Source organism: Petaurus breviceps, unplaced genomic scaffold (assembly GCF_028583685.1).
Source record: "Petaurus breviceps papuanus isolate PSGF00001 unplaced genomic scaffold, PetGlider_PUasm1.0 90842, whole genome shotgun sequence".
Lineage (NCBI taxonomy): Eukaryota > Metazoa > Chordata > Mammalia > Diprotodontia > Petauridae > Petaurus > Petaurus breviceps.
The window spans coordinates 6,196,843-6,221,974 of NW_027187358.1; the positions used below are offsets into that span (position 1 = coordinate 6,196,843).

General features: G+C 41.9%; 1 protein-coding gene across 1 annotated transcript in view; it reads left to right on the forward strand.

Moving 5' to 3' along the window:
* Positions 1-25,132, forward strand: part of ABCG8 (ATP binding cassette subfamily G member 8) — a 39,686-nt gene that overhangs the window by 12,430 nt on the left and 2,124 nt on the right. Inside the window, exons 5-11 of the mRNA XM_069071777.1 lie at positions 392-630; positions 1,936-2,068; positions 8,609-8,878; positions 17,835-18,000; positions 18,097-18,189; positions 18,800-18,999; positions 23,074-23,150. Coding sequence (XP_068927878.1) covers positions 392-630; positions 1,936-2,068; positions 8,609-8,878; positions 17,835-18,000; positions 18,097-18,189; positions 18,800-18,999; positions 23,074-23,150 — 1,178 coding nt within the window. The remainder of the gene's footprint in view (positions 1-391; positions 631-1,935; positions 2,069-8,608; positions 8,879-17,834; positions 18,001-18,096; positions 18,190-18,799; positions 19,000-23,073; positions 23,151-25,132) is intronic.

Here is a 25,132-nt window from a genome sequence, read left to right on the forward strand (position 1 = left end):
GGGGGGGGTGGGGGGGGGGGGGGGGGGGGGGGGGGGGGGGGGGGAGCGGTCTTCTTCCCTCCCTGAGGGGTGGGAAGGTAAGGTGGGTCCTGGGAATAAGTGCCCAGCCACGTGACCACGGGGGCGGCATTCTGAGGTGCAAACTGGGAGATGAAGTGAGGTGAGGTGTTGGGTTGATAGTCAGTGCATGCAGGGAGGAAACGAGACCCACGCCATGTCCGTGCCCTGGGATAAAGCCCCATTTGCCCTGGGACAGTCCCCGCTTTGCGCATGATGGAGTCCTGGGATATCTCGAGAAGAGGTGAAGGATGAGGAGCACTTCCCAGAGCTCCTGCGAAGCGGGGCCATAAGTGGAGCTCCCGGACGTGAGAACTCTCTCTTGCCTTGCTAGGTTATGGAAAATCCTCCCTGCTGGATGTGATTACCTGCAGAGAATATGGAGGCAAAATTAAGTCGGGCCAGATTCTCATCAACGGTCAGCCCAGCACACCCCAGCTGGTGAAGAAGTGCATCGCCCACGTGCGGCAGCACGACAACCTTCTCCCCAACTTGACGGTCTGGGAGACCTTATTATTTGTCGCAAAGCTCCGGCTACCAAGAACCTCCTCAGACGCCCAGCGCAAAAAGAGGGTGCGTAAACGGAACTCGTTGGCAAAAGCAGCATGTCCCAAAATCACGAAAATAAGCATGCGCTTTGGGGCCAGGCAAGATGGTGCAGTGGTTAGAGGCCAGGCCTCAGAAGCAGGTTGATCCGGGTTCAGATCCTGCATCTGATGCTTGCTAGCTGGGTGATCATAGGGAAGTCGCTTTCTGCGCTTCAGACAGATAGGACTTTTCTTTAAAACAACAACAAAGTTCCAAATGGGCTGATCTGTCTTGGGGGCGGGGTGGAAAAGTGGTGAAGCCACAGAGCCTATGTTGGTGAGCCCAAGAATGACTGAACTCAATCTTCCCTCACCACTTTACTACACTACTCATCCTCATGAGGGTGTTTGGACAATTTTAAGGTTACTTATCTTAACTTTCACTAAGTGATGAAGTGGATAGAAGGCCTGACCTAAAGTCAGGAAGAGCTCAAATCAGGCCTCAGATACTTACTGGCTGTGTGGCCCTGGGCAAGTCACTGAACCCTGTAGGCCTCAGTTTCTCCATCTGTAAAATGAGCTGGAGAAGGAAATGGCAAACTACTCCAGTATCTTTGCCAAGAAAACTCCAAATGGGGTCACAAAGACACGCCATAGCCTGGGACGAGGGGAGGGAGAGGGGAAAAAAGAACAAAGTAAAAAGTATACATCAGAGAACAAAAGCAAACTTACAAGGCACAAAGAGAAGATGGACAGCTCTCAACACAATATGTAGCATTTATTTATATAGACTTTCTTGAACTGGAAATTTATTGCTGTATATTTTGAATCCAAAACATTCTGCTGGGCACATGGCAATGCTTTCTTTTTCTTTTCTTATTGTGTATTTAAGTTTTAGTATTTAAGTCTAAATGAAAAAAAATGTATTTAAGTTTATGTTTCTTTTCCTTTTCTTATTGTGTATTTATTTAAGTTTAAAATACGTTTTTCAAAAAGGACCCCCAAATCATGGAGTGATCTAGTTAGATCTATGTTTTAAGAAATATCTTTGGCAGCTAGATTGGAGGATGGACTAGAATGGGGAGAGAGGCAAAGAGACCCTTTAGGAGGTTCTTGCAATAATCCAGGTGAGAGGCAAAGAAAGGCTGTTCCAGGGTGGGGGGAAGGGGCTGTGTGAGTGGAGACAAGGGGACAAAGGTGTGGGAGACATGGTGAAGGTGGGAACTCTGGATATATACATGCTGCTGACATTAAGAGACTGGGGGAATTACAGGGTCATTGAAGGAAGAAACAGTGCCTGAGAATGATGTTCGAAAAGCAAGAAACAAGTGTCTTCACTCTTCCTTCTCAGGTAGAAGAGGTGATAGCTGAACTTCGACTGCGGCAGTGTGCCCACACACGAGTGGGAAATGAGTACATGAGGGGAGTGTCCGGTGGCGAGAGGAGACGAGTGAGCATTGGGGTACAGCTACTGTGGAATCCTGGTGAGGAGACAGCAGCAGTGGTTCATGTGGCCCCATGTGTGGGAAAAACATCTCTCCACTCGTGGAAGGTCCCTCCATCTTTGATAAAAAGTAGTTAGATGGGGCAGTGGATAGAGGGCTAGACTTGGAGTCAGGGAGAATCAAATTCACATGCAGCTTCAGGCATTTAGTACCGTGTTTCCCCGATAATAAGACCTATCCTGAAAATAAGCCCTCCCCTTACTGTGTAAGATTCCTCTAAAATAAGCCCTCCCCCGAAAATAAGCCCTATTGAGATTGCTACTGTAGTGAAGGTGATCCCCTGCGCTACACGCTACATTACGGTACCTTCTGTATGCACCGTCTTCCCCCCCCCATGAAATGCACGCCCCGCTCCGAGCTGCATCCAATCAGAGCTGCAGCAGCGAGCGCGTCATCCTGTTCTTCCCCAGTGATTTGCTTATTGAATAAAGGTACATTTTTTTGTTCACATTTACCTGTTTATTAAAATTGCTGTCAATGTTCATTAAAATAAGCCCTCCCCTGAAAATAATCCCTCTGGTGTTTTTCTGTCCCAAAAAAATAAGACAGTGTCTTATTATCGGGGAAACATGGTAGCTATGTAACCCTGGGCAAGTCACTCAACCCCTATCTGTTTCTTCATCTTTCTAATTGGTAAAAATCTTTATCTCCCAGGTATATGAGGATCACATATATAAAGCCAAAATGTTACAAAAGGCTTTGAAAAAAAAAACCCAGAAAATATGTTGCTGGATGAATAAGGCTACATAACCTTCTTCCCTTCCTAAAAACTACATGCAATACTACAGTAGCATCTAGAATAAATATTGAAGGCATGACCCAGCCCTGCCTCCACCATCTTGCCACCATTTCACTCTTCAACTCCTTGTAATCCGATTTCTCTTCCTCCTCCCTACCACCATTCTCCTGAAACTATTTTAGCCTGTTGGGAGGTAGTGTGTTGTCTAGGCACATGGCTCTCTGAGACTGCTTCCTCATCTATAGGCATCTAACAAGGTGTGGTGGATAGAGTCAGGAGGAGCTGAGTTTAAATGCTGTCTTTGACGATTATTAGCTGTGTGACCCTGCAGAAGTCAATTAACCACTCACATTCTCGCCTGTAAAATAAAAAAAATTATAGGGCCGATTTCTCAGATTCATTGTCGGGATTCAGCGAGACAGCATATGTTAAGGCACTCTATAATGTGCTATACAAACATAAACTGGTATTCAAGTTGGCCCTGATGACCAAGGGCATCGACTCCCGTGGCCTTTTCTGTACCCCAGCACTTCAGAGTGGGCCCTTCTGTCTTGAATTTCTCCCATCCCTTGGCTATAGTGCGTTGCTCTCGTTCTCTTACCTCGCTGGTCCCTTCATAGGTCTCTGTCATCTGCCGGTACTCCTCCCTCCCCATAAATGTTGGTGTTCCTCAAAATTCCATCTTTGGCCCTTTTCTCTTCTCTCTTTATGCTCTCCCCTTCCCAGCTTCAGCTGTCACCTATGTGCAGATGACTCCCTGAAGTCTATCTCCTGCTGCGACTTCTCCCAAGATCTAGACCTGTGTTTCCAATAAATTCTTCCAGTATGTCTTGCTGGAAGCTTAAATTCAACAGATTAAAAACTCTACCTGTCACCTTCCCCCAATACTTGTTTCCTCTGCTAGAATATGTATTTCTGTTCAGAGACTTCCCTTCTCCCACTTACTCCATCTCAAAACTTTGCAGACATCTTTGTTCCTTGCCTCCCACATCCAATCAAGTTGTCAAATCCCGTTGATTCTCCTTCAGCAAGAGGTCTTGCTTCTGCTTACTCCATTCTCTTACCATTGCCTACATTCAAGCCCTCTTGCCTGGACAACGGTAATAAGCCTCCTAACTGCTCCCCTGGCCTCTGCTCTGTTGTTCAGTTGGGCCCAAATTTTCATGACCCAATGAACTAAAACATCCGTGGGGTTTTCTTAGCAAAGACACTGGAGTGCTTTGCCATTTCCTTCTCCAGTGAATTAAGGCAAATAGAGATTAAATGACTCGCCCAGGGGCAAGTAAACTAGTAAGTGTCTGAGACCAGATTTGAGCTCAGGTCTTCTGGAATCCAGGCCCAGTGCTCTATCCAGTGAGCTCTTTAGCTGCCTCTTGTGTCTGGTCTTCCAATCTCTACTTTATATACACACAACTGCAAGGTTAATCTTCAAATACAGCTTTGATTCTATCTAGACTTCTACTACCTTTAGCTTCCTACCTCCATGTCTTCTCTCATGCTGTTCCTTCCATTTGGAGTGTCCTCCCCCTCTCTCCTCACTCTTCCTAGCTAATTCCTACCCATCTTTCAAATCTTAGCTCAATTTTAACTTTAATTATGTATTACTATTGTTAATAATGATAAATAATAATAATATTTCACATGTACATAGGTTTAGAGTTTACCATATTTTTATTATTTGTTTTGATCTTTTTCATCATAATCCTACATTGGCATGAGAACAGGTATTATCGCACTTATTTTACAGATGAGGAAACTGACTTTCATGAAGGTCAAGTAGTTTGCTCAAGGTCAAGGTGAGACTCAAATCCAGGTCTTCTGACTCCTAGTCCAATACCATGATGTCTTGAATATCCTTAGCAGGGAGTGATCTCTCCCTTCCCTGAATTTCCATAGTGCTTTGCATGCACCTCTCACAGGTCACATTTACTATCTTGTATATAAATGTGTGTATATGAACACACATATATACATACACACATTCATACATATAGTTATGCATAAATACATATGCACATACACACATATATACATTATTAAGAATAAGGCATGGTCCTTTCTCTCATGGAGCTTACAACCTAATAAGAAAGAATATACACATGATAAGAAAGAATACACAATATATGTGTATGCATGTGTACTCATGTCCGCATATATGTGTCTGATCTCTCTTATTAGACTGTAAACTCTATGAGAGTTTACATGCCTTATTCTTCATACAGGGTCTTATGTATAGCATGTGGTTAGTCATTGTTTGTTTAATGAATGAATGAATTACTGGATTAATAAATGAAAAAATATCCACAAGGACCCAGTCCTAAAATGAATTAAAAGAGTTTAGTATTGCTTGAAAGCAAGATACTCAGGGAAACAAATTGAGTAAATTATTCTATGGAACCTCACAGGTGGTTCAGAGAGGGTAGAAATTTAGTAATTCAGAAACAGTGAGAGAAGGGTTAGGATAGAAACTGGAAACCTCTTTTTGAAATATTGGTCAGAGGCTTGGGAATAGAAATGTAGCACCTGGAGTATCTCCTCGTACATGTGGACCCTCAGATTTGAGGCATTTTGTGAATCTACATCTATTCAAAACCATAGCTCACCAGCCTCCTATCAAAACCATCTTATTTAGATGTGGTGGCTCATGGTCTTGGCAATGGATTAAATATCTGTTAGCAAACCTTTTTCAGGCAGAGGCTTTCTGGTCACCACATTTTAGGTGACGAGAGCAGAGAGCCAGTAGGTATCTCTGAAGAGCTGAAGCCCAGAAAAATGTAGCAAATATAGCTCAGCAATGAGAGAACTCAGCATAATCCCCAGCAAAGAGATGATACAATTAGGAAAGGTGATATGCACAGCAGAAAATCTGATGTAGAAGAGAAAATAGCACTGTCATGTTTTCAGAGAGCATTGGTAGCTCTACTGTGTGACAAGGATGAGCTCTCCTGGCTCTGAATATATATTCAGTATTGTGAGACCTACATGAAATAATAGATATAAAATACTCTACCAACTTAAAAGCACTATGTAAATACCAAGTATCATCATTATCATTATTTATTATTCTTAAGTACTTTGCAGCCCTTAAAGCACTATATAAATTCAGGTATAGTTGTTGTCACCATCTAGACAGAGGTTACATTAGTTGAAAACAAATGATACATAATAAAAGAGCAAAGCAAATAAAGTGCCATAAAAAGCCCAGGTATACATGAGAGATCTCCCTCATGCTAACATACCCCCAATGGAGGGGGCACATATACACGGAAGGAAAGCACACTCAGCCAGGGCACATCCTAGAGGGCGCACAAGCAGGGGATACATGCAGGGGTGCGCTGGAGCCAGCTCGTACTGGCTTTTGAGTGTTTTATTGGGGATGAATTTTCAGTGTGAGCATTTCCATCTCAGAAATCAGCAATCATTACAAACCAGGGCTTGATTTATTGTTTTGCTGATTGTCTGGCTTTAAGAAAGTATTAATAATGAAGATGAAACTTAAAAATGTGTGGGTACTTATATTTCCCCCCCAGAGAGTTCTTGTCAAACTTTTACCAGCGCATCCCTGTATTGCTCTATAAACATGGCTTGAGCTGAGCAGGAATGTAGTAGAAGGTTCAAGGAGTGGAGTCTTCACCAGAGTGGAGGCTAGGTGACTGACTGTAAGCTAACAACAATACCTTGAATTTGTATGGTGCTTTAAGGTTTGCAAAGTGTTTAAGAATAATATTGATAGCAAGAATGATGATTATGATAATACTTGGCATTTACATGGTGCTTTTAGATTTGCAAAGTACTTTATATCTATTATTTCATGTGGGTCTCACAATACTCCTGAATACATGTGATCAAGGCACATTCAGAGCCAGGATAGCTTGGATAATTTGTGACACAGTAGAGTTGCCAATGCTCTCAGATAACATGATCATGCTATTTTCCCTTTAGCATCACATTTCTGCTCTTTACTATGTATGTCACCTTTACTAATTGTATCATCTCTTTGCTGGGAATTATGCTGAGTTTTCTCATTGCTGAGCTGCATTTGTTATATCCCTCTGGGCTTCAGCTCTTTAGGGCTACCTACTGGCTCTCTGCTCCCATCACCTAAAATGTGGTGACTAGAAAGCCTCTGCCTGATGAAGGCTAATTAATAGATCTTTAGTTCATTGCCAAAACTATGAGCTATTACATCTAAATAAGGGCAACCAAGAAGGAAAGAGAGAGAGAGAGAGAGAGAGAGAGAGAGAGAGAGAGAGAGAGAGAGAGAGAGAGAGAGAAGAGAGAGAGAGAGAGAGAGAGAGAGAGAGAGAGAGAGAGAGAGAGAAGGAGGGAGGGAGAGAGAAAAGAAAAAGAAAGAAAAGTCAACCAAACAGCTGCGGTCTAAGACTAAGTCTGGGGCTAGCCAGGTAGCACAGCGAGTAACAGCACTGGCCCCAGTGTTGGCATGACCTGGGGATTGAATCCGGGCTCAGAAACTTAGCACCACACCCAGAAATAACTGGCCGTGTAACCTTGAGCAAGTTACTTAACCCGAATTGCTTATAAAAAAAAAAAAGACTAAGTCTGATCTTTTGACTGCCAGTTTCTGGTGTTTGTTTCATAGAACTAGCTTCCCTAGATTTAGAAATTCCTTGTAACTCCTATTTAACCCCTGACAGGCTTCCTGTATACTGAAACCTATTTTGAAGACTGTCTCAAAATTTCCAACGAGTTGCCAATAGTTAAGAACAATCAAGCCCATTTGTCTCCCAAAATCCTCATTGGCTGGAAAAATGAAGTTAAGTAAAAGTAAAAGCTAAGGGAAGAAGGTAACTACATTTTCTAGGCCCATAATCCTGCTTTTGTTATTTCTATCTGTCCCTCATAACCCACCACTACCAATCAAGGAACCTTGGCTTCTGAGCTGTATTCAGGTCAGTGTAAACCCACACTGCCTCCCCACAGAGATATACTGTGAATTTTCTTATAGACTGTGTGTATGTGCGGTGGAGTGGAGGTGGGGGTGGGATCGTGTATAGAGAAAGAAACTCACAAGCCTATTTGTGGAGATCACTAAATTTAGGATTTCATTATCTTTAAAATAGCTTGATAGTCATAGTCATGCTTGATAGCAGGAGCCTGCAGTGGTTTAGTCACAGCTTTAGTGTGTGCCCAGAGTTGTGCCATGCCTGGTAGAATTGTGATTTACTCTGACTTATATAGGTAGGAAGGAAGGGGGGAATTTCTGGCTAGGGACTATTCCTATCTAAGGCCCTACCTAACCTGAGGATTTTAAAATCACCTTGATGTTCCCTGCTTTCCTAATCTGCTTCCTTCCTTCATTCTACTTTTAATTTTTTTTTTAAACAAGGCACAGTCACAAAGGGAGAGATACAGATAAATAAGACAAATTCCCTGGCCTCAGGGAGCTTACAATGTCCAAAAGTATTTATAATGGAAAAATAGAATAATATAAAAAGTGCATAACAGGGGTACAAATAAACTACAATGTGAGTTTATAAGAGGGAGAGATCTTTTCAAGTTAGGGTGAATCAGGAGGAAAGGTATTTGAAGGACTGGTAAACTTTTAAGAGGTTAACGTGGGGATGGGTAGGGTAAAGGTATGGAGGCAGGAAGGATTTCTCATTTCAAGGAAATGTTGCCAGGTCTCTATCCCCATGGTTCAGTGAAGAGCAGGATCCAGGAACAGTTGCAGAAACATGGCTTATCCAAGAACTTTATTCTATATAGTAATGCTTAAATCACTGGTACTAGTGGGTCATTGTGGTCTTTTTATTTGGCAGGAATTTTAATATTGGATGAGCCTACATCGGGCTTAGACAGCTTCACATCCCATAACCTTGTGAAAACTTTATCCAGACTGGCAAAAGGCAACAGATTGGTGCTGATATCGCTTCATCAGCCTCGCTCAGATATCTTCAAGTTGTTTGATTTGGTTCTCCTGATGACCTCTGGGACCACTATTTACTCAGGAACAGCCCGGGACATGGTGAAATATTTCACAGAGATTGGCTACCCCTGCCCAAGGTATAGCAATCCTGCAGATTACTATGGTGAGTCAAGAAAATCCTTCAGATTAGGGTGATATGGGTACCTCATTGGGGATGGGCAGCCAGTATTTCTTTTCCCCATCCTGACAGTGCAGAAAACAGCAGCTGACTGTTGAAGCACCTGGCTTACAACCTTTTATGAGCCAGGTAGTACAAATATCATGATTCCCATTTTCCAAATGAGAAAGCCAATGTTTAGAAAGCTTAAATGGTTTTCTTTTGGGTAACATTAACTTGGATCCAGATCTTACATCTACAAAGTCACTGTTCTTTTCACTACTTCGTGAAGCCTCAGAAAAATCTTGAAGGCTATGTGATAATGGTGATGTTGAGCATTGATTTTCTTACTAAATTCCAGATTCCAAAGTTGGGAGGGGTTGGGAATGGGGGTCTTGAAACCTAAGAAGAGGGGCGTCTAGGTGGTGAAGTGAATAGAGCACTGGCCCTGGAGTCAGGAGAACCTGAGTTCAAGTCTGGCCTCAGACACTTAACTAGTCATGTGACCTTGGGCAAGTCACCTGACCCCAATTGCCCTCCAAAAAAAAAAAGCAAAAAACAAAACAAAACCTGAGAAGAGATACTTTTGGGACCAATGAAAGGCCCGATTTAAATTCTGGTTAGATAAGCTCATGGATGTCGTTATCATGAGGGGTGATATACAGGCTGAAGTCCTGGGAGGTTCCAGGAAGATTTCGAAAAATTTATCATAATGGGCTATTAAAGCAAAGTTGAGATCAGAGCCATAAGTAGAGGTAGGGTACATTGCTTCTCTGAAGTGGTGCTCCCCACAAAGAGGAGGAAGAGAGCCCTTGTGTGTAAGACCCAGGATAAAGAAGAGGCAGAAATGGGGTCTTTTGGAGAGGTTGAATCTGGACAGAGACAATGAAGATCTGAGGTTCAGGCTCTGGCCAAACTCTGGCCGTGGAGAGGCAGTCAGTAAGCATTTTATTAAGTGTTTAGTATGTGTCGGGCATTGTGCTAAGTGCTGGGGATACAAAGAAAGGGAGAAACAGTTCCTGCCCTCAAGCAGCTTACATTCTAATGGCAGATACAAAGCTGAAACTGACTAGGCATATGCCAGGTATATACAATATAACTGGGGAAAATCTCAGAGGAGAGATTCCGGTACTTGGGGGTGGATAGGAAAGGTCTTTTGCAGAAGATGGGATATGGGGTGAATCTTGAAGAAAGCCAGGAAAGCTGAAGAGGTAAAGGTGAGTAGGGGGTAGCATTCCAGGAACAAAAGATGGTGAATCCTAGGGCAGCGGATGGATTGTAGAGTGGACAGAGGGCAATGAAGTCAGTGTAAGAAGATGAGGAAAGGAAAGGAAAGCTCCAGTTTTCAAGAGCTTTAGTGCTGGAGGGACAGAACATGGAGCTATTGGGTAATGGAGATGCTTCCCTAGCTGTAGAACTTCTCATAGAAAAGGGGCTGACTTCTTAGGGCCATGGGCCCTAGGCCATTCGGAGGCAGGAGCCTTGTTTCTCCAGGATGGGGAATGTGAAAGCCCAGTTACGGAGCAGCTTCGGAACTTGTGGTGGCCCACAACCCTGCCCTCTTCCACATCTTCAGTTTTCCCCAGGTATTTGAATTCTTACCAACAGACAACTTTTCTTTGGGAATTGAGATGAGAGAGGGACAACCACATAATCCTACAATTGTCCTTTGATGTTTTAGGCAGAACCAGAAATCTGGGTTGGAGCCACCACAGAGGGGAACTGAGGCAGGGGCATTCTCTGAGCATTTTGACTGTAGGGTAAGCCTCAGTGGGAAAACTGTTTCACCCATTAGCACCAAGTGTCTTTCTGGACAGAATTTCTGAAGACAGGAGTGTTGCACTGAGGGGATGTAAGGCGGGGAGTTTATAAAAAGGTCGATGGTTCTTAGAAGGCAAACTGCCTTCTGAGGCTCTCTCCTGTGGAGCTGACAGACTGAAGGGGATGGGAAGCTACTACCCTAATAGGCCACATGGAAGAGTTTGAAGCTCAGCATTCTCATAGGAGATGAGGGTGATTCAGATCTCCAAGGAACCCCGCTATTCCCATCCAAAGCAAAGATGGGGTCTGCCATCACAGGTGAGTGAGGACCTAGCCAATCTGGGGCTGGCTGCATGATGCATAGAGGTGGTCTTGATACAAGGGGCCCCAGACTAGGCCACCACCTAGACATACTTCAGAAGGCTGGGAGTTGCGGCTTCCAGAGAGTTCCACTGTTTTGCACAGGTACAGGGGTGACAGGCAATGGACCCACCTCATTCCTTCTTGCTTATAGGATCAGGTTCCAGTCATGGGTTGAGAGTTGGAAGGGATCTTAGAGATCATTTTGCCTAAAACCCTCATTTTACAAAGGTGAGGAAACCTTGAGATGAGGTGACTTGCCCAAGGTCACATAACCAGTATTAGCAGAGTTGGGATTCAAATCTAGAGCCCCTGACTCTTATGTTACTTTTGTTGTTATTTGCCTGTTTCAGTCATGTCTGACTCTTTGTGACTCCATTTGGGGCTTTCTTGGCAAAGGTCCTGGAGTGGTTTGCCATTTCCTTCTCCAGCTCATTTTATGGATAAGGAAACTGAGGCAAACAGAGTTAGGTGACTTGCCCAGGGTCACCCAGGTAGTAAGAGTCTGAGGCTGGATTTAAACTTAGGTGTTCCTGACTCCAGGCCTGGTGCTTTAGAGTGGCACCTGGCTGCCCCTGACTCAATGAGTCCAAATTTAATGCTCTTTCTTCCCTGCTACACTATTGATGCAGTATATACGTGTGTATGTGTATCTCTGTGTGCATGTGTATGTGTGCATGCACATGTGTATGTGGGTGTGGGTGTGTGGTACAACAGGGAGTAGTGGTGTGGTGTGCTGTTTGGAAGAGGAGCATTTGTTGTCAGGGGAGTAGAAGGAAGAGAGAGCTTAGCCAGTTTGGTATCTGCCCAGCTAATCAAGGAGTCTTTCTTAATGGACTTAGCTCATAGATATGAGAGTTTAGTGTAAATTACAATGATGCCAGCAGTTCAATGCCCTAAGTCCAACTTCTGTAATTTTTTTCTATCATGTGTTTTGTTAATAGACCCAGAGATAAAGGAAACAACGTATATAATACAGTACAAGCCTGAATCCACCCAACCTGGTGTAACCCTTGGTCTGGGATTACAAATCAGCTGAATGCAGTAGCTTTGACAGTCAGAGATAGAGGGAGTCTCTTTATCCCCAAACCCTTGAGCACTGAGGAGCCTGGAGTGTCCCATGCTCTACTGAGAGCGTGACTGCTTAAGTATGCTACTGTTTTCCTGAAGAAAAATCTTTCTCCATCCTCCACTTTTTAGAAGATCCATCATAGGATAGGCTACTTGATATAGTGGATGGTAAGATAGCCTGGAAACCAAGATGGCTGGGGTTTATGTCCCACTAATCACCCTATGGGCTATGAGACTCTGGGCCAGCATCTTAACCTCTCACGTGCCAACTAGCTTTATGAGAGGGAGCTTCCTCATGAACATTCTTGATATCAATGAAATGATAAGTCCAGGGCCTGAACCAGATGATTTAAAAATTTTTTTATTATATTTATTTATTAATATAATTTCATATGCTTATATGTGTTATATATAATATAAATATGATTATATATTTACATATAATTAAATATATTTATTTATGTAATTTAATTATAAAATTATTTATCCCTGCTTAAGCAAAGTAATAGAAGTGGGAAGGTGGAATGGGGGTAGAAGAGAGAATGGAGGCAGAGAAGGTGGTGGAGGAAAGTTAATCAAACCAGAAGAAAATAATGAGGACATTCCTTCATAGAAATGAACTCCAGAGTGAGTCTGGGAGGACCTATGAGAATATGGCTCCACTGTCAACCCACTTGTGAAGTCCTCGGCTTGATTCTGGGACCTGCTTTTGAGGAGGAGCGTCGACAAACATGCATTCTAGCTCTTTCCCCTTGCTAATTATTCCTCTGTTACTTATTTCCTATTTATCCTGTGTTTGGTTTGCTTTGTATACATCTGTTTGCATGTTGTCTCCTCCATTCTTTCCATGAGGGCAGAGACTATGTTTTGTCTCTTTTTGTATCCCCAGAGCACATAGTAGGCACTTAAGAAATGGTTTCTAGAAGGGTGGCTAGGGGGTGCAGTGAGTAAAGCACCGGACCCGGAGTCAGGAGGACCTGAGTTTGGTTCTGGCCTCGGACACTTAACACCCACACAAAAAAACTAGTGTAACCTTGAGCAAGTCACTTAACCCCAACCGCCCTCCAAAAGGCAAAAAAAAAAAAAAAGAAAAAAAAAGAAATGGTTTCTGATTAATAGTGTGAACAGATGAGAGTAAATAGGAAGGGCAGGGGGCCTAGCAACTCTACCACATGGAGACCAACTGAAATGCATACTGAAAAAAGTACTCCTAAATTGGAACTTCCTGACTCAGATTGAGAGTAGAATAAGGCAGGACAGATCATTCAGTACAGCTTCCCCCTCCTCCCAATTTTGCAAATGTGGAAACTGAGGCTTGGAGGTTTAAGTTGCCAGAATCACAAAGCTGACCAGTACCTGGGTAGAGACTAGGACCCACATCTCCTGGGTTATTTCCACTGTAGTAGGAGGGCTTTCACTTCCTTGTGCACCAGGACAACTCTGTCTACTGTAGCCTGGGCTAATCTGTGAAGCCTTTGCCAAAGTTTCAAGATGCTGTGGGTGGGCTCTGCCGCCACATGGCTCCCCCAGATTTTGGAATGCCGGAGCAGCTAGGACAACTGATTAGAACTTGGCACTTAGAAACAGAGAGATACCTGCTCATGAATTCCACCTGTCGGGCCGTGGAGACACGAGCTTCTTGGGAAAGGTTCCATGGGAGCAAATGCTGACTGTTGATGTACATTTACAAAGCCGTGGAGCAGTGAATGGTGAACTAGACCTGATGTCAGGAAGACCTGAGTTCAAATATAGCACCAGACACTTAGTAACTGTGTGACCCTGGGCAAGTCACTTAACCTCTCACCTGCAAAATGAGGAAAATAATAGTACCCACCTCCCAGGATTGTTGTAAGGATCCAGTGAGATAAAAATAGGAAAGCCTTTAGCATAGTGCCTGGTACATAGTAAATGCTATATAATTGTTAGCTCTTGTTATTATTGTTGCAAAGTATGTGCCCAGACAGCTGTTTGCATATCAGATGATGTTCTTTTCAACAAACGCCTTAGTTAGAGAACCTGGTCTGGATTTTGGTATCCTGTTGGCCAGATGGAAAGCCCATTCAGTGCTAGGGTTTAGAGGAAGCCCTGCAGGCAGTGAATATGTGAAAGATTTAACATTATGGAGCAAAGGGATGTTTAAAGGAAGTATCTATGGAAGCAGGTGTTGAATTGCTTCCCATTGCCCCAGATCAAGGCTTTGTAACCTGTGGTTTATGAACTTAGCATTTTTCATAATTTGATAACTGTATTTCACTGTAATTGCTTCCTTTATTATTTATTCTAGGCATTTTATTTTATGATGTTAGAAACATTATTCTGAAAAAGGGCCCACAGGCTTCATCATACTGTTGCCACAGAGGTCCATGACACAAGAAAGATTAAGACCCTCTGCCCTAGAGAGAAACCCTCCAGCAGGTTGTGAATTGGGGGCCCAGTCCCCCATGTGTTCATTCTGAACACCAAATTCTTTTTTTGTCAAATGCTTTATTAACTAATGATTTACATCACTCATTTCTGCCAGATTTTGAATTACAAATTTTCTCCCCGTTTTTCCCCTACCCACTGCCCCAAAATAGCAGTCCCACAGGATATCCCCTCCTCCAATCTGCTCTCTTCCATATTTTCTCCCATACCCCTTTTGACATTTCCAGTGGATCCATATGCCCCAGTGCCTGTATATCTTATTTCCAAATTACATGTAAAATAGTATTAATAATAATATATATGTATGTATTTGAATATTTGATTTTAAAACTTTGAATTCCAGATTCATTCCCTTCCTCCCTTGTCACCCACCCTTACTGGGAAGATAAGCAGTTCAGTATAGGTTGTACATGTGAACACCAAATTCTTCATTACAGGAGAAATCATGGCCCCTGTCAAGTGGGAGGTGCATAGGGGGCAGTCAGGACAGAGACCCCGGACATTGTGGATGACTTTATGTTTTGGGGTGGAAGGGCATAATCTATGGCAATACCCTTGTGACATTGTAGGAAAAGGGGAGGCAGAAGTGTAGCCAGAACTTGTGATAAGAGAAATACAGCTTACCATATGTGTGGAAGGGGTCTATCAGAACCAAAAGAACCTAATCCCTGGTAAAGCATGTTTTGGCCTGACCTCTTCCCTCTTTCCCCCCCACATATTCAATCAGGTGCCAAATGTTGCCATTTCTACCCTCACATCTTTCCCATCTGACCCCTACTCTCACATGGCTACCATCTTGGCTCAAGCCCTCATTACCTAGGCTCCTGTAGCTTCCTAATCAATTAGGTCTCTCTGCTTCATGTCACTCTCCATCCCAGTCCATCTTACACATGGATACTAAAGCAGTTTTCCACAAAGGCAGATCTGACCATTGTAATGGGAATGGGAATTTGAAGATCTTCCCTGCCCCCTAATAGGCTGAATATAATCACATGGAACCTGTGGTAGGAGGAGTTTGCTGAAGGGTGGAGCAGAGTACACAGGAAACTGGGAATCAGAACAGTGGGAGAGAGAGGACATTCAGGCAAGGAGACAGCTAGGCTTGTGAGTGTTGGTTTGTGGGAAGGCTAAAGGATGGTGCGGCTCTCTGCTGCATTGTGGTGTATTAACATCTATGCTGCTATGATGGATTAGGTTTCTTGGTATTGGGATTTAGTTTTCTGGTATCTGAATAAATGTTTTGCTTCTGTGTTCTATGCGGAGAGTCTGTTATATTTTGTGATTGAAAACTATGCCAGCATATTTACAGTCATAATTGGTGCTATGAATATTGTGTTGGCACTACAACCATGTAACTCCCCTACTCAATCAGCACCAGTAGCTTTCCAGTATATCCAGGATAAAATATAAACTCTGTTTAGCTTCTAAAACCCTTCCTAAACTGGCCCCAAACTATCTTTGCAGCCTCATTAAACATTATTCCCTTTCCTGCTTTCTTTGGCCCAACCAAATTGGTCTTCTCTCCCATTATATCCTACCTCCAACACCTTTGCACTGGCCATCCCATGGGCCTGGAATGCACCTTCCTTCCTTCTTCCCCATGGAGTACCTCTCTTCCTTTGAGATGTAGCTTGAGTGCCATATTCTATGTGAACCTTTTCTTGATCCTCCCTAACAGCAAGTGCCTTCCCTCCTTCCCTTGCTACCTTTTATTTAAATACTGTGCATATATTTGTATTAATTTTCTTTGTGCTTCATATATTTATATATGTATATGTCTTCATCATTAGAATGAAAGCTGCTTTCCAGTAGGGATTGTTTCATTCTCTGTATTTTTATCCCCAACACCTAGCAGGGTGCCTGACACAAAGTTAGCCCTGAATTAATGCTTTTTGATGGGTTGATTGAATTCAAGAAGCCAGTATATGCCTATCATAGCACTACTCGGAGTTAGCATTGTTAATACCACTGACATGCCCACAGGTAGGAGTAGAGATTTGGGAGAGGAAAGGGAACTCATTTGGGTTCCACAACAAAAAGAAATCTGGGAGAGAGAAATAATTTGGGGTAGCTAGGTGGTACAGTGTATAGAGTACTTACCTTGGTGTCAGGAAGACCTGAGTTCAAATCCTGCCTCAGACCCTCACTAGCCATGTGACCCACTGTGGGCAAATCACATCACTGCTCTCAGCCTTGGTTTTCTCATGTGTAAAATGGGAAAATAGTACTTCCTCACAGAGCTGTTGTGAAGGTCAACTGATGCCACATAAAAGCTATTTATTGTTATTATTATATCATATTATTATGTTCTATGTATTATGTACTATATAATATCTATTCATAACTTCTTATTTAATAACATTAATATTATCAAGAAGGTAATAAAACATCTAGGTTCTATTCACAAAGTTACTTATTGACTTCATTATTTTGAATAAATCAACTTCTTCATATCTCAGTTTACCTATCTTCAAAATGGTTTATTATTAATGATAAAGGCAATGTGGTTTAATAAAGCTTGAGTCAGGAGGCCTTGGGTTCAAATCTTGCCTCTGACTTTAGCTGTATTACCCTAGACAAGTCACTTAATCTCTACTGGCCTCAGTTTCCTTGTCAATAAAATGGGAATAAAAACAGCACCTACCTCACAGGGCTGTTGGAGAGGATTAAATGAGATAATTAATGTAAAGCACTTTATAAACTTAAAAGTGTTATGTAAGAGGCAGCTACATGACATGGTGAATATAGCACTGGCCTTGGAGTCAGGAGGACCTGAGTTCAAATTTGACCTCAGACACTTATTAGCTGTGTGACCCTAGGCAAGTCACATAACCCCAGTTGCCTCCAAAACAAAACCATAAAGTGTTATAGAAAGGTCAGATATTATTATAAGTCACATATAGTGTTTTAAGATTTAGAAATATATTTCTCATAGTTCTTGGGAAAAGGCAATGCTATTATCAAGCACAGGGGATAGAGCATGGAGTCAGAAAAATGTGAGTTGGGGTCCTGTTTCTGACAAGGTCCAGTTGTCTTTCCACCACACCTCAGTGGTTGTCAACTCTATCTACACAGTGGGGGGATGCAAATATAATTATTATAACCAGATCATTTTAGGGTCGCATGTATTTTTGCAGCAGTTGGGGTTGTGACTTGCCCAGGGTCACACAGATAGTAGGTATCTGCAGCTGGATTTGAACTAAGGTCCTCCTGATTCTAGGGCCTGTGTTGGGGTCTATTTTAACTGTGTGTGTGTGTGTGTGTGTGTGTGTGTGTGTGTGTGTGTCTAGACTTGATATCTGGTGATTCTCTAGCCTGTAGGTCATGATAGCCATATCTCTTGCAGTTGATTTGACCAGCATCGACAGAAAGGACAGACAACGAGAGATTGCCAGCAGTGAGAAGGTCCAGTCCCTTGCTGCCTTGTTTCTGGAGAAGGTTCGAGACTTTGATGGCTTCTTGTGGAGAGCAGCCGAAGGGGAAGGTGAGCAGAACGTGGCCAGGGAGCCAAGGTAAGGGGAGAGTCTGAAAGAGAGGGGTCCTGACTTGCTTGTTGGAGGCAGTTGCTGGAAACAAAGACCCTGGCCCTGCTCTCTGCTTTCTGACAGGTCTCATATCATTTCCGAGAAGACCATTAACTTACCATCACCTTCTTACCACCAGCTACCTGGGCCAATGCAGCAGTTCACCATTCTAATTCGGTAATTAAAAGACTTTTGAAGTTGATTTAAGAAGGAAAACTGCATTTAAGCATTGTGATGGTGGCCAGGCAATAAACAGTTTGTAAGCACCTCTATGTGCCAGGCACTGTGCCCAGAGGTAAGTTCCAGCAATACATAACCATGGTCCCACACTAAGCAACAAGCCCATCTGTCTTGTGCTTCTAAAGAAAGTGGAGTTCACCTGAAAGCAATTCACTTCAACCAACGAATGTTCATTAAGGGACTGCTGTGTGCAGAGCACTATACTGAGTTATGGGGGAGGTATTAATCTTAGATAATAATTAGCTATAATACCTGCCCTCTTGGAGTTTCCTTTCTAGAAGGGAGCTAAGATACATGCTGCATTTCTCCTGTCAGAATGCAAACTCATTGAAGGTGGTGACTATTTTGTTGTTATAGTCCCAGTGCCTAGAAATGTGTGTTGCATATAGTAGGCAATTAATAGATGCTTGTTGACTTAAGATAAACAAGTAAGTATAATACAAAACAACCCCTGATCAGCACACACAAAGCAGGATGCTCTCTGTCAGGTCACAGGGGAGAAGGTCATCAACCTCACTGCTGCTAATTTGATGTCATGCTTCTTAAGTCGACAGATTTCCAATGACTTCAGGGACCCATCGACATTGCTGATCAACGGGTTAGAGGCCCTTCTGATGTCCATGATAATTGGATTTCTATATTATGGCCATGGAGAAATCCAGCGCTCCTTCATGGACACTGCTGCTCTCCTGTTCTTGACTGGTTCTCTGATTCCCTTCCCAGTGATTCTGCATGTTATTTCAAAATGTAAGTGCTGTATTTGTTATGACCATCGCTAAATACTGAAGATAACCCAAAGATGGGAAAATGTCATTAATTTGGAATTTACTGGGTTCAGTATTTGTGACATTTTGGGTTGGGCTGGCTGGAATTACATCTTTCTTAGACCTAAAAGAAAGTTTACTAAGTAATTGAATAGTGATCACAAGGGGCATATTTAGCCTACAATAACTTCTTTCCTTGAAGCAAGCTTTTAATTTAAGTCTGAAACAGCTACTATGTGCAATGCACTGTGTACAAAGATGAAAAAAAAAACCCACCAGTCCCTAACTATATGGAGCTTACATTCTATAGGGGCTTGGGCATTTTACTAACTGGAAAGGTAAGTTGGGGGTGAGTTGTGAAGGGTTTAAAAAGTCAAACAGATGCTCAAAATAAGGGGCAGACTCAAAAGTTAAATGAGTTGCATTTTTTTAGTCTGTAATTTAGTTTTTCCACTAATTGGACTGGACATTTCCCTATCCAGAAGCTTCTCTTGGTCATTCCACAACAGATGAGTGTTCAAATCAAATCTACCATCCATTAAGTACTCACCGTATGCAGGGCACTGTGCTGAGTGATAGGGTTTACAAAGACCAAACCAGAAATAGTTTCTGCTTTAAAGCAACTCACTTTCTATTCAGGAGATATATAACTTGTGCAGACAGGTTAAAATTGATTATTTGAGAATGAGAAAGGACTAACAGGGTAAGGAAAGACTTTGGAGAGAGGAGGCAGGGGAGCTGGGCCACAAAAGAAGCCATCAATTCTAAGAGTTAAAGTGAGGCAGGCTCAGAGCCCAGAGGGGCAGTGCAAGGCCTGCAGGACTTAGACAAAACCTTGGAGAGGGGAGTATTCTGTTCAGGGTGCAGCCAGCTGGCCAGTTTGGCTAGACCAGTGCCATAATGTAGCTAGCTCTACATTCCCTAAACAAGCATACACAATTTGGCTCAAGGCCACCAAGATAACTGTTAGCTAGCTACACAGGGCAGTGCAGCAGAAAATCAGGAAACCTGGATTCTAGACTGAGTCTGAATAAGCAGGTGTGTGAAGCGGAGCAAATTATTGACTGCCCTTCCCTAGACCTCAGTTTCTTCATTTGGAAAATCAATCGATTGAAAACATTTATTAAACACCCACTTTATGATGGAGAAAGCTGGAGATGCAAAGGAAAGGAACAATCAATCCTTCCTTAACTTCAAAGAGCTTATGTTCAGTGTATATGTGTGTGTGGGATACACGTTATATATCAACATATTGTATCTACATTATTTGGGGATAATATACATCACATATATATTCTGTGGGGAAGATCACATATGTATATACAATGTATAACATATCTATATACATCGTAGAACATATATATGCAACATGAATATATACACATAAATTATAGATTCACATGTAATAAATACAATATATACACGTATACATCCTATACACATGATAAAATGTATATAATATGTATCTATAAATCAATAAAATTTATTAAACCCCTCCTATGTTCTAGGCACTGTGCTAAGCACTAGGAATACAAAACCAGGAAAAAGACAGTAATGAGGGAGACAATATGCAAACAAATACGTGCCAAACAAGTTATATATAGGATAAATAGGAAATAATTAACAGAGAGAAGGCACTGGAATTAAGGGAGGGTCAGGGAAGGCTTCCAGTAAAAGGTGGGATTTTAGCTGAGACTTAAAGGAAGTTGGAGATGTTAGTAGTTGGAGTGGAGGAGGGAGAGTGTTCCAGGCATGGGGGACAACCCGAGAGAATGCTCAAAGCCTGACCGAGAGATGGAGTGTCTTGTTCATGGAATGGCCAGGAGGCCATACGTATCACATGTCATATGTGTATGTAAAGGTATATACACACATTATATGTATATCATACAATGTATATATAGGCATACATATATATCATGTAAAATATACAGTGTGTGTACATATACATTACAAACACTAATATATACAAAATTTATCACATATAATATATAGACACAATGTGTGTATATGTACATTATATACGTTATCCTCATAGAATATCTATGTTTAGATACACACATACATATAATGCATATATCCATGCATACATTACCTTCCCCATAGAATATAGAACATAGAACAGATTATTATCCTTCCCATAGAGTATGTGTATATATGTATGTATATATGCAAAATGAATACATGCAGAATAAATGCTAAATAAATACAAGGCAGTTAAATACATGTTAGACAGGGAGATAATCAGCAGCTGGGGGATCAGGAAATCTTTGTGTGCTTGAGCTATATCTGGCAGGAAGTTGGGGGCATCTATAAGACAGAAGTGAGGAGGGAGTATATTCTTAGAATGGGCAATGGCCAATGTCAACACCAATATGGAGCTGGTAGATTGAATGCCAAGTAAGAGGAACAGAGAGAAGTCCAGCTTGACTAGAATAGAGAATATGGAAAGGGGAAGAAATAACTGGAAAGGTAGGTTGGGGCCCTTACATTTATATATCACAGTTGTGAAGGGCTTTAAAAATCAAACAAAAACGTTAATATTATCCTAGAGGTAGTAGGGATCTAGCACTGGAGTTTGTTAAGTAGGGGAGTGAGATGCTCAGATCTGTATTTAAGAAAAATCACCGTGGCAGCTAGCTGTGTGAGGAATAAATTAGAGTTGTGTAAAGACTTGAGTACACTGTCATAATCTATGCCAGAGGAAGTAAGGACCTGAATTATGGTGGTAGCTATGTAAGTAGAGAAAAGGGGATGGATGGGGAACATGTTGGGGAGGAAGAATCAACCATGGCAACTAAGTGGCACCAAGAATAATGCTGAACTTTTAGAACTGGGAGACTGGAGGAATGGTGGTGGCTTTGTCAGAAACAGGAAAATTTGGTAGAGGGGGAGGGATCTTCTCTTGAGGAAAGGGAGGAAAATTAAAGAGTTATACTAAATGATATTTTTGAAACAAGAATTTTAAACAATCAACAATTATAGAAAATGCTATATATCATTAATATGAGAAAAGCAGATGAAAACAACTGAGGTTCCACCTTACAGCTAGCAAATTAACACAAATAACAAGGTGATGAAAAACTGGAATAGCTAAGGTTAGAGAACAGTGAAAGGAAGGCATATTAATGCACTGCTGTTATACCTGCAGAATGGCCCCGACATTTGAACTACTCTATGTAGGCAAAGTGACTGAATAGTTCATAAACTTTGACCCAGTGACCTTATTATAGGGCATATATCCCAAGGAAGTTACAAGGAAGTTTAAAATGTAGAGTAAAATAAACAGAACTAGGAGAACCACATTCATGATTACTTCAATGCTATAAATCAAAACTAAAAGAAGGCCAAAGTTTGAGTAATGAAATAACTAATCTTTGTCCTAGAGAATCAATCACAAAATAAATATGTCTCCTTTCTCTCAGCATAGATATGGGGATATGGGGAAGTAAGCATGCCTTAAGGAACTTCCATATGCTGGGCACTCTTCTAGGGAGAGAGAAAAATGGAATATTCCATTCTGTCTTCAAAAATTTTACATTCTACCAGGGCATCTATGGCAGGAGATACAAGTTACATACAAGTAACATATAAGTTATAGGAGAGTGTAACGTACAAGTATAACAAGTTCACTGTTTTGTTTTTTCATCTGTTTTTGTTACAAGGGAAGGTTCAATGGGGAGTATGTTGGGTGGGGGGTATATCTGTAAATGACATTAATATAAAAACAAAAGGGATTGTTAAAATATCTAAAAATGAAGTGCTTCTATTTTAGCTGTATTAAAAGCTCTTTCCGGGGTGGCTAGATGGCGCATTGAGTAAAGTGCCAGCCTGGAGTCAGGAGGACCTGAGTTCGGTTCTGGCCTCAGACACTTAACACCCACACAAAAAAAACTAGCTGCGTGTAACCTTGGGCAAGTTACTTAACCCCAGTTGCCCTCGAAAAGGCAAAAAAAAAAAAAAATAATAATAATAATTAAAAGCTCTTTCCAGAGACAGTTATTAGTAATTTTGAACCCTTCATTCTATATTAGCTTTATTTTTCTTCCTCCTTTAGGTCACTCTGAAAGGGCAATGCTTTATCGTGATCTTGAAGATGGGATGTATTCTGCTGGCCCATATTTCTTTGCCAAGGTAGCCCATTTCTAGGTGTATATCAGCGGCCCTGACTGCATATGAAGGGGGTTGGTTTAGCGTCTGGATTGCTATCATGTTGTGGTTTTTTTCAGCTGTTTCAGTTGTGTCTGATACTTTGTGACCCCATTTGGGGTTTTCTTGGAAAAGATCCTGTAGTGGTTTGCCATTTCCTTCTCCAGCTCATTTTACAGATGGGGAAACTGAGGCAAACAGGGTTAGATGTCAAAATGTTAAATGTTAAAAGTGTCTGAGGCCAGATTTGAACTCAGGAAGATGGGTCTTCCTTATTCCAGACCCCATACTCTATCTACTGCACCACTTAGCCCTGATGTTAGATTATATAGAAATTATATTAGTGCTATTTTTTTCTGAACCTAGGACAAAAATATGTGGAACTAAATAGCAAAGGGATTGAGTTATATAACCCATTGCACACTTTGGAGAGGTAGTGCCCTTCACAATTCAATTAAATCCAGCAAGCATCCAAGGATCTACAATTGTGCTAAGTACTGGGAATAACAGCTCCTGCCATCCAGGACCTTGTATTATTCTGGAATTGAATTTTCAGCAGCTACAGAATAAATTGTCTAAAAAACGAGTCTTTGCAGAGCTGGGCATTTCTTTTTTTAAGACTACATAGTACACCAGGCCCCACCCAGAAACACCTGGCCTTGTAACCTTGAGCAAGTTACTTAACCCCAATTGCTTAGGGGTGGCCAGGTGGCTCAGCCAGTAAGGGCATAGGCTCCAGTGTCGGGATGACCTGGATCAAATCTGGGCTCAGATACTTAGCACCACACCCAGAAATAACTGGCTGTGTAACCTTGAGCAAGTTACTTAACCCCAATTGCTTTAAAAAAAAAAAAAGACTAGATAGTAAACCTTCTTAATTTGAACTGGCTGAGGGGCGAAGGGAGAAGGTCTGGCTAAGCTAGAAGACATTTTTAGCAATTAAAATTGTTTTTATTATTTTCACTTATATCATTCCATCCCTGAAGTAGAGCTCTGAAGGCAGACTGTTTCTTTTGCATAGTGCCTGACAGAGAATGGGTGTTTGGATGCTCATTGGATTGAATTGAATTGTGAAACTACAAGCATAGCATATGCTTATTGAGTTGGTTTTATTGGAATCAGATTACCAGTGTGATGGAGCAGAAATGTTACTTGGATGGATAAGAAAAATGTGCAATCAGATTTTGAAAAGCCCTGAACAGGGCCATACTGGCCTCTGCTTGACACTGCAATCATACCACGGGTGTGCATATAAAGGGAAATGCTTTTTAAAAGAGAAATGTGGGCGGCCAGGTGGCTCAGCGAGTAAGAGCACCGGCTCCAGTGTCGGGATGACCTGGAGATCAAATCCTGGGCTCAGACACTCAGCAACACACCCAGAAATAACTGGCCGTGTAACCTTGAGCAAGTTACTTAACCCCAATTGCTTTAAAAAAAAAGAGAGAGAGAGAAATGAGAATGCGAACTTTCCCCTCAGCCTATTTCTAATTCATTTACTTAGTGGTAACAGTTCATTCAATTCCACAAGCGTTTATTATGGTACCAGGCATTGTGATAAACTGCTGGATATAAAAGGAAGCGAAAAACATAGTTCTCCCCTTCAAGGAGCTTATGTTCACATGGGAGAGAAGGCATGACTAAGAGTGCAAAGATAAATTATAAAGCTAAAATGAATTTTAGCCCAGGCTCTAAGACAACAAGTCAAAAATCATTTGCTCATTATGTGTTGGGCACTGTGTTAAGTGTTGGGAGTACAAATATAAGCAGAAAGAAAGACAGCTCCTGTCCTCAAGGAGCATACTTTTTTTTTTTGGTCTTTTTTGGAGGGGGTAAGGCAGAGCAATTGGAGTTAAGTGACTTGCCCAAGGTCACACAGCTAGTAAGGTTACTTTTTAGTAAGGTTGAATTTGAACTGGGGTCCTCCTGACTCCAGGGCTTCTTTATTCACTGTGCCACCTAGCTGCCCC